This window comes from Montipora foliosa, chromosome 8, assembly GCF_036669935.1.
Source record: "Montipora foliosa isolate CH-2021 chromosome 8, ASM3666993v2, whole genome shotgun sequence".
Taxonomy (NCBI): Eukaryota; Metazoa; Cnidaria; class Anthozoa; order Scleractinia; family Acroporidae; genus Montipora; species Montipora foliosa.
This window is the reverse complement of record NC_090876.1, coordinates 42,485,591-42,495,873: the sequence shown is the minus strand read 5'-3', so window position 1 is coordinate 42,495,873 and position 10,283 is coordinate 42,485,591. Positions and strand designations below refer to the sequence as shown.

Here is a 10,283-nt window from a genome sequence, read left to right as displayed (position 1 = left end):
CGACTCTCGATTGAAACTCGCTCAATTATTACTATTATTATTGCAGATATTGACGAATGTTCCTCGCCTGACGGTAACAATTGCAGCGTTTACTCCTCATGTAACAACACAGACGGCTCATACATTTGCACTTGTAACAGAGGCTTTACTGGGGACGGGTTCACATGTTCAGGTAACTGGAGAAAACTTCTTCTATGGCAAAAGATAGCCCACTGATGTGCGCTGCCCGAGGCGGAATATACTTTATTTGGGGCAACATTTTTATATTTACATTTGCCTTAGAGTACAATCTCCCCAAGATTTCTACAACTCAGTTGTCGCCACGAGATTTTGGCCTTAGTAAGAATTCATCGGATCGGGCAATGAGGCAGTACAGATCAAAATGGCGTTAACTTAGTGGGATGGCGTTTTTTGCAGATCAAGATGAATGCTTCATTGACGAAGGAGGTTGCGCAGATACTGCGAATTGTGTGAATACTGAAGGGTCTTTTTTCTGTGAGTGCAAAAATGGATATGTTGGAGATGGTACGATTTGCGCAGGTATGTGGTAATAACTCTGCGTATAAAATAACGAGAGGTTTTTTTCTCTAAGGACTCCGGTATTCTTCCCTTCTTTGAAACGTACCAGCATTTTTTTGTTTTGAGTTAAGGACGGTGCCTACTATTGTTATTGCGCATACGTTCTCCGCATCTCGAGATACTCGGATTTCCTATCGGTGATGCACGGTTTAAAATTATCCGGAGAAAGTAGATCTTAGTAAGTACTCTTAGTAACCAAAAAGAAAATTGGGGGTAACCATGCATTTTTGACAGATAATTAAGCTTCAATTTGAGAAAGAACGCCATACATTGCTTTGTATTTTAAAGCTTCTTACAAATATTATTCATGAATTATCTTTGAAAAATGCGTGGTTACCCCCAATTTTCTTTTTGGATTTCAATAACACTTGTTAAGATCTACATTTCCTGCATAATTACACACCGGGGCAAAAATATCTTAAATTAGTAGGCATCGCCCTTAATTTGATTTTAGTCGTCAGAAGGATCTTAAGCGCATCCGAGTTTCAAACTGTTCCATATCACCGTAGGCTTCTGGTCCATATCACCCTTACGTTGACAATAAAGTTAACAATGGGCCTTATTCGCACGGCGGCCATATTGGCCATAGACAATAGACTTCGTACCCCGAGCCTCGAGTTGAAATGTTTGGGAACGAGTCTCGGTGGGCAAAACAAAATATTTCAATCCCTCGGGACTCAACATGACCGCCTTGTGATTAAGGCCTATGAATGATGTAAAATAAATAAAATGCTCTTCATGTTCAGAAATTATATGCACGCCCAAATTTGACGTCCAACACAAAGTGTCCCTTTAAGACTATAGAGCCTTTGCTAACTCTTTCCAACAATAAGCTAAGGGTAACGGTTAGCGCTATTTATCCGCTGTTTTGAGCGGGGTGCCAAATGAGTGTCGTAAAACCAAAACCAAAGTAATTACTTTGGCCAATCAAAAAGGACGGAGACAATCCAGTAAACCAATCAAAACTTGAAGTAATCACACGTAACCGACACATAGCGCGGGAAAATGTGCGCGCGCGAACCACAATTGGTGTTGGTTTCACTTCTGATTGGTTGACAAAGTGGCGCGAGAACTTTGAACCAATCACTGGGCTATCACTGGGTAAAGTAATGCAAAACCAAAGTAAGTTGCTAAACACTCAATTGAAAACCGCTCTATCCTTATTTGAGGAGCAGCATTTGGGGAACATTTTGTAACGTTTCCTGTCTGTATTCCGAGACACGAGTGATGTTGAAGTTGAGGAGAAGAGCAAGGGGACACTTCGTGACTCTTATTATGAGGCATTTCTGGATTTTTGTCATCATTAGCATCATTAAATTTTTATTGCAGATGTTGATGAATGTTCCTCACCTGGCGCTAACAACTGCAGCCTTAATGCAACATGTAGCAACACAAATGGGTCATACACCTGTGCTTGCAACAAAGGATTTTCTGGAGATGGGTTCAATTGTTCAGGTAACAGCAAATCCTGTTTATATGGCAAAAAGCCCGGTTATCCAAACTACCTGTGTGGAATATGTGGCCAATGATGTGGGCCGGAATGGCCACATAGTCCACATGGGTAGCTTGGTAACCGTACGGCTCAATGCCCCACACTTTTTAAAGTGATACTAACTAACTATAGCTAGAAAGAGTAAGATTAATTGGCCACATGCTTGCCAAAACTACTTGTGGGGACTACACAACTTATCACAGATGTCTCAGAGACATCTGCATCGCAAACAGGTTAACACCGGGCCCTGGGAATGCCTTTGCCTTTTTCTGTGGGTATGTGTCAGTGCCCACTTCAAGTGGGCCAAAGAGATCGTTTTCTCCCTAAATTTTCAGAATTTATTTGTCGCGCCGAGACTTTCAACTGATTAACGAGTTAATAAGGCAATTATAATGCAGAATGGCAATAACTACGAGGAATGCTGTTTTGCAGATAAGGACGAATGCGTTACAGACCGAGGAGGTTGTGTAGAAACCGCCAATTGTGTGAATACCGAAGGTTCCTTTCACTGTGAATGCAAGAGAGGATATTCTGGTGACGGTACGACTTGTGAAGGTACGCGTTAGTGTGTCAGGAACTATGATGAATGATGAGATCAGAACTGAGCCCATAGTGCTCGTGACAAATGTTGGAGTTTGTCATAAGGGCAATAATGATCCGGTACTGCCCGCTGGTTCGAATAGATAGGAATTAAATTGTGACATAAGAACGAATGAACGTTACTCTACAGGCGATCAATTGACGCGTGGGTCATTATTTGAAAATATCGTTCTTAGTAAGGAATTTGTTTTATGGAGAATATATTTCGTCATATACTGGAACTGCGTATTGGGAACTTTTGTTCCGGCTAAGCAAATTAAAGATCTGCGTTACGGTTATGAGAGGTGCTTGAAAAAAAAAAAGAATTTCTGTCTTATATGGTCTCGTTCGTGCTCTAATACTAAATAAATGAGTGATTTCGTGGTGGCAAATTTAGCAACAGAACGCAAATGGTGGGAATTTTTTATGCAAAATTAATTCGTACAACTTCGTATTGGCAAATACTAAATTGCCTTTAAAAGAAAGTGCAGCAAATGTTCTTCTTCACATCTCCATTTATGTCCAGGGCCATGTTGTTCGAAAGCCGATTAAGTTAATCCAGGATTAGCGTAAACTTTAGTTCAATTTTTTTCAAGTTTTGGGTGAAAGTTTCTTTTGGTTATTTTTGTTTTTTTAAGATTGACTTCCACCATGTAAACCTTTGCCAAATATCAGCGTTGACCAGCATTTGGGAGTAGAGAAATAAACGCCTTGGTTAATTTTTAATCTGGGATTAGCATTAATCGGCTTTCGAAGTATAAGCCTTTGCTTCCTATTAGAAACGAGTGATATTGAAGTTGGGGAGAAGAGAGAGAAGACACTTCGTGACACTTATTGAAATCGGCTTGCATCTAATTAGGGTCAATCATGGACACGTGTCTTTCACGTGTGATAAGATAACTCATCAAGTTTCTTTTTTTTCTCCACTATCTTCACTGAGTGACAAAGGCGAGGAAGGGAAGGCTCTCTAGCTAAGGACGGTGCCTACTATTGTTATTGCGCACACGTTCTGCGCATCTCGAGATACTCGGGTTTCCAATAGGTGATGCTTGCTAATACAGGGTTATTTTTACGCAGTTTAAAACTAACCGGAGAAAGTAGATCTTAGTAAGTACTCTTGGTACCCAAAAAGAAAACTGGGGATAGCAATGCATTTTTAAGAGATAATTAAGGTTCAATTTGAGAAAGAACGCCATACATGGCTTTGTATTTTAGAGTTTGTTCCATATATTATTCACGAATTATCTTTGTTAAATGCGTGGTTACACCCAATAACACTTGTTAAGATCTCCATTTCGTGCATAATCATAAACCGGAGAAGAAGTATCTTTGAATTAGTAGGTAGACTGACCTTCAGCAGGGATAGCGGAGTGGTGCGCGCTCGCGCCTGCCACCGATGTGGCCCGAGTTCGATCCCCAGAATTGGTGTGACATGTGGGTTGAGTTTGATGGTTCTCTACTCTGATTCGACAGGTTTTTCTCCGGATACTCCGCTTTCCCCCTCCCCTCCCTCAAAAAACAACCCTTTGATATTTGACTTTACTTCTGTACAGTGTCCTCAATCGGCCATTTCCGACTTCATGTCTGCCTCCTCTTCAAGGGGAGACTAAGTGCAAAGTTTTTGTGATGGCAATTAGTTCTACTTTACATATGAATGAAAACTAATTTTCATAAGAAAACCTTCGCACTTAGACTCGCTATGAAGAGGAGGCAGACATGAACTCGGAAATGGCCTATTAGTGCCTCATCCCTAAATACAGTTGACTTTTAAATAAAATTCATTCATATGTTTGTTAAATTTGCTATGCATTTCTCTTGTAGATATTGACGAGTGCTCTTTACCTAACGCTAACAACTGCAGCCTTAATGCTACATGTAGCAACACCAACGGTTCTTACATATGCGCTTGCAACAGAGGCTTCACTGGGGACGGATTCAATTGCTCAGGTAATTTTGAGGACTCCTTATCATTTAACCATTTTTCCACGACCGCGGATTGGTTATGGACCTCTTTCATAATGGCTGCCAAATAAAATATGCTTTTGTTTTAATGCTAATAAGCCTTTCTAGCCACGCTACGACAAGCAAATTTCAAACGAATATGTATTTCAAAATGAGGGTAGTAGGTCTAATTAACATGAATATGAAAGAATGTAAAGGTGGTCGGCATTTATGAAAGTGGTCAATGAGGTGATACGAGAAGCACAGCGTCCAGTTGGCTGGAAGCAATCTCATACAACAGGTGCAAATGGAATAACTGTTTCAATTTTACAAAACTACCAGCCGGGGCAATCAGTTTCCATAGACTGAAGTTCTTACGGTATATTTAGTAAATAAACCCCTTCGGACGCCTGGTATGTCGGCGGATAATGTCCGCGGCCGAGAAGCGACGTTTGAAGGCAAATATGAAATGCTGATCTGATGGCGATGCTTCGTATAATTTAGATACACTGAAAGAAAGCGTTTGGGTCTCAGGAAAAAGGTCAAATCATTTTGTCAGTACGAGTCGAAAATTTGAAAACAAGGCGCTTTTTTGCTTACTGAAACAGAAATTTCAACCATGAAAGACTCCTTTGAACGGTTGGTTTATTTTCATAGTTAGTAAACACAGTGTATTTTAAAATTCTCTACTATTCGTGTAATATTCAATCTGTAAAGCCTGCTCCTAACTATCTTTACCTTCAAAAAGACTGACACCATACATTATTGACTTCCTTGCACTTTCCGGAACAGCATTTGCGACGAGCTTTTTAATGTTACTATCACTAGACTCCAGAAAATGAGTTTGTTTTTCTTCCATGTGAAATGAAAACTCTTCTGCTGTCTTTTTTTTATTGCGGGATATCTGTCCTGTAAGTTTGCACCACGTAACTTAAGTTAGGCGATAAAATCGCGCGAAAATTAATGGTTGCGTTACCTATAAATACTGATAACCGAGAGGGAGGGCGCAAATCGGGTTACAAAAGTCGACTATATATAGGCTAAGTAATAGGATATGTGTAAGCAGATGCTGATATAATGGCATTCCCGGTAATCCGACTGCTTTTTTGGAGCAAAAGATTTGGTAAGGCTATGCATTATTATCCAAATTCGCTCATTTCGGTGGCAACTAGACAAAGATTATTTGTTGCCTGGGACGTTGAATTGAGTCCGGTATCATCAAGTCCACCGAAGATTTAAGACGTGATCTCTGAAATAGGATAATACAATCCCGTTTTTACATTTGCACTTACATTTAGAGTGCGATACACTTTTATTCTTTGCTCAGTTAACGAGCTAGCAAGCGAATAGTTCACCTATCCTTGAGGTGTTACCGCGGTTTACACATTAGAAGTCGACCTGTCTTGTAGCCCGAGTATACAAGCTTCAGTGCCTCTAAAATATAAAACGGCGCATAACCTAAGTACATTTAACATTTATTCCGTGAGTACGTATTGGATTTGTAGTGGTAAATAGCCGAAATGTGTGAATGTAATGGTCAGAATTTTGATAATCTGAACGTTTAGATATGTGAAAAGTTCGCTTCCCGCCACAAATTATTTGCCTCAGCAACACTTAGAGTGGTAACACTGTATATGAACCGATAACCGCGATTAAGTGAAGCAATCAGGCCCGGATTGCTAAATGCTCGAAGCATGGTTAGCGCTAACCAGCGTTAAATACCGTGGAATCCTATAGGTTTTGATACCTCTTAACCAATGGTTTGCATTCTGTTTCATTTTATTGTTTGATTCTCGCATTTCAATTTTGTGCATAGAGGCTATAGGCAAGGTATTGATTGAACAAGTCAATGAAATCAGTATAGTACAAAGTGGCAATAACTGAGTCAATGCATTTTTACAGACCAAAACGAATGCCTTATAGACCGAGGAGGTTGCGCAGGAACTGCCAACTGTGTAAATACAGAAGGCTCTCACCTCTGTGTCTGTCAAAGTGGATATTTTGGAGACGGTGTGACTTGTGAAGGTATGTGCACAAAGTGGTGGAACTAAGGACTACTTAAACTGAAAACAGACGCGAACATTAGCAAGAAATGCTACCTTTTGTGTGATTTTTCTTTTGGAGGGTAAGTCAGGAAAGCGGAGGCTGTTTTGAAGGATTAAGTGATCGATGCAACTATTGCTGTTAACTGTGTAATACGCCCATGGGAAGGATATTACGCTAGTTGCTTGGCAACGGGCGGAAAGCCTTGCTCTAAAGAGTTCTTGTCTCAATGGGTAGAGCATCCGACCGCTAACCTGTGTCACAGAGGCCCTAGGTTCGAGTCCTGCCAAAGACTCTGTTTTTTCAGTTGTCCCCTCGACCGTTGCGAAGCAACAAGTTAAAGATTAAGTGATCGATGGACTTTTTTCTTGGATCGGCGCCTTATTTCCTTTTGATTTCAGATATTGATGAATGTTCGTCACCCGACGCTAGTAACTGCAGTCTTAATGCCTCATGTACCAACACAAACGGCTCATACGTATGTGCGTGTAACAAAGGCTTCACTGGGGACGGATTCACATGTTTAGGTAACTAAGAGAAATCTGTCACATGACAAAAAGTATTCTGCCAATATGAGGAGGCATACCGTATGCAGAATACCGATTAATATTAGGACATTGTGGGGAACAGGACTAGCGCAGTGGTGATAGCACTCGTTTCCTACCATCGAGGCCAAGGGTTGATTCCCAGATTCGGCGTCATATGTAACCTAATTTTGTTGGCTCTCTACTCCGCTCCGAGAGAACTTCCTCCCGGAACTCTGGTTTCTCCCTCTCCACAAAAACCAACGTTTGATTTGATTAGAGTTAAAGCGAGTTTCAATCGAGTGTCGTAAAACCAAAACCAAAGAAATAACTTTGGCCAATCAAAGCGCGGGAAAATGTACACGCGCGAGCCATGATTGTTTTTGGTGTCACTTCTGATTGGTTGAAAAATATGCGCGAGAACTTCACCAATCACTGAGTGAAGTAATCATAAATCAAAGTAATTCGCTAATGACTTTCGATACTCGACTGAAAACCGCTCTAAATTGATTTTGATTTCTATGTACAGTGTCCACAAGTAGTGTCCAAGCGCCAGAAGACTTAACACGTAAATAAAGCTCCTTGGCATCGTTATTCTAATTTACTCACATGCTTCGGTCTGCCGCTCTTCCAAGCAATTCATGTACGCGAATGGTTGAGGAAAGAAGTTCTGAAATAGCAAAGAAAGTTTTTGAAACATTGCGGAATGGGAAACAAAAATATCCAGGAAAGAAATAATTTACCTAGGGTATTCAAAACAAGTGAAATTGTGCGCGGCTGATCTAAGTGTTGAGTATTTGAATGGCGGAAGTTGTGATAACTAGGCTTGAATTAAGCTTCAAACTTTATGGATTTCAAACAACGTTTAGAATAAATGAACTAACCGGTACCGTTTTAGATGAAGACGAATGTGCCAAAGGTATCTCAGAATGTCACCCGGATGCTACATGTACAAATACAATTGGGTCACACATTTGTCAGTGTAACGTCGGCTTATTCGGGGATGGACAGACGTTTTGCCTTGGTAAGAAAAGACAGTATAGTACACTATAGCATATGAGGTACACCAAACAACCTCGTTAGCGGAGCGCCGTTACGCTCTTTCTGCATTTGGCAAGGTAAATGATGTTTTGGCGAAATACCCGAAGATAGTAAATACACTTCTCTACAAAATCCATCAGGGACGAGTTAAAGCGAGACCGATAAGAGGGTGGTAAAAGAGAGTCTAACATTTGCCGCACGATTACATTGCCTTGGAGACACTCTTACAAACGAGCTTGTAATCGAATGATCATCCCGGTTAGGTTGGCCTTTGAAAGGCTGTGATATACTAAGGAAATTTTAGGGTCTTTTTTCTGTGAGTGTAAAAATGGATATGTTGGACATGGTGCGATTTCTTCAGGTATGCGGTAATAACTCTGCGTATAAACTAACGAGAGGTTTTTTCGCCTAGGACTTCGGTCTTCTTCCCTTCTATGAAACGTTACAGCATTTGCTTGGTTTGAGTCAATTTGATTTTAGTCGTTAGAAGGATCTTAAGGGCATCCGAGTTTCAAACTGTTCCTCACGTTGACAATAAAGTTAACAATGGGCCTTATTCGCGCGGTGGCCATATTGGCCATAGACAATAGATTTCGTACCCCGAGCCACGAGTTGAAATGTTTGGGAACGAGTTTCGGTGGGGTAAATTTTTCTCAATCCCGCGGGACTCACCAAAACCGCCTTGTGATTAAGGCCTATGAATGATGTAAAATATATAAAATGCTCTTCATGTTCAGAAATTATATGCAGTCCCAATTTTGACATCCAACACGAAGTGTCCCTTTAAGACTAAGCCTTTGCTAACTCTTTCCAACAAAAAGCTAAGGGTAACGGTTAGCGCTATTTGAGCTTAGGGTAAATGAAGCTGTTTATCCATATTTGAGGAGAAGCATTTGGTGAACACATTGTGACGTCAATTGTCTGTGTTCCGAGACACGAGTGATGTTGAAGTTGGGGAGAAGGGCAAGGGGACACTTCGTGACGCTTATTGAAATCCACTTGCTTCTAATTATGGGGCAATCTGGATTTTTGTCATCATTAGCATTATTAAATTTTTATTGCAGATGTTGATGAATGTTCCTCACCTGGCACTAACAACTGCAGCCTTAATGCAACATGTAGCAACACAAATGGGTCATACACCTGTGAATGCAACAAAGGATTTTCTGGGGATGGGTTTAATTGTTCAGGTAACAGCAAACCCTGTTTATATGGCAAAAACCCGGTTACCCAAACTGCCTGTGTGGAATATGTGGCCAATGATGTGGGAATGGCCACATAGTCCACATGGGTAGCTTGGTAACGGCTCAATGCCCCACTTTACTAACTAACTATAGCTAGAAAGAGTAAGATTAATTGGCCACATGCTTGCCAAAACTACTTGTGGGGACTACACAACTTATCACAGATGTCTCAGAGACATCTGCATCGCAGACCGTTAACACCGGGCCCAGGGAATGCCTTTGCCTTTTTCTGTGGGTATGTGTCAGCGCCCACTTCAAGTCAGCCAAAGAGATCGTTTTCTCCCTAAATTTTCAGAATTTATTTGTCGCGCCGAGACTTTCAACTGACTAACGAGTTAATAAGGCAATTATAATGTAGAATGGCAATAACTACGAGGAATGCTGTTTTGCAGATAAGGACGAATGCGTTACAGACCGAGGAGGTTGTGTAGAAACCGCCAATTGTGTGAATACCGAAGGTTCCTATCACTGTGAATGCAAGAGGGGATATTCTGGTGACGGTACGACTTGTGAAGGTACGCGTTAGTGTATCAGGACCTATGATGAATGATGAGCTCAGAACTGAGCCCATTGTGCTCGTGACAAATGTAAGGGTTAGTCACAAGGGCAATAATGATCCCGTCCTGCCCGCTCGTTCGAATAGATAGAAATTAAATTGTGACATAAGAACGAATGAACGTTACTCTACAGGCGATCAATTGACGCGTGGGTCATTATTTGAAAATATCGTTTTTAGTAAGGAATTTGTTTTATGGATAATATATTTCGTCATTTACTGGAACTGCGTATTGGGAACTTTTGTTCCGGCTAAGCAAATTAAAGATCTGCGTTACGGTTATG

General features: G+C 40.9%; 1 protein-coding gene across 1 annotated transcript in view; it reads left to right on the top strand.

Annotated features, from left to right (window-relative positions):
* Positions 1-401: 401 nt before the first annotated feature.
* The window catches only part of LOC137968835 (fibrillin-2-like), a 30,635-nt gene continuing 20,753 nt past the window's right edge, over positions 402-10,283 (top strand). Inside the window, exons 1-9 of the mRNA XM_068815310.1 lie at positions 402-540; positions 1,909-2,034; positions 2,504-2,626; positions 4,472-4,597; positions 6,494-6,616; positions 7,036-7,161; positions 8,057-8,182; positions 9,264-9,389; positions 9,836-9,958. Of these exons, the coding sequence (XP_068671411.1) occupies positions 402-540; positions 1,909-2,034; positions 2,504-2,626; positions 4,472-4,597; positions 6,494-6,616; positions 7,036-7,161; positions 8,057-8,182; positions 9,264-9,389; positions 9,836-9,958 (1,138 nt within the window). The remainder of the gene's footprint in view (positions 541-1,908; positions 2,035-2,503; positions 2,627-4,471; positions 4,598-6,493; positions 6,617-7,035; positions 7,162-8,056; positions 8,183-9,263; positions 9,390-9,835; positions 9,959-10,283) is intronic.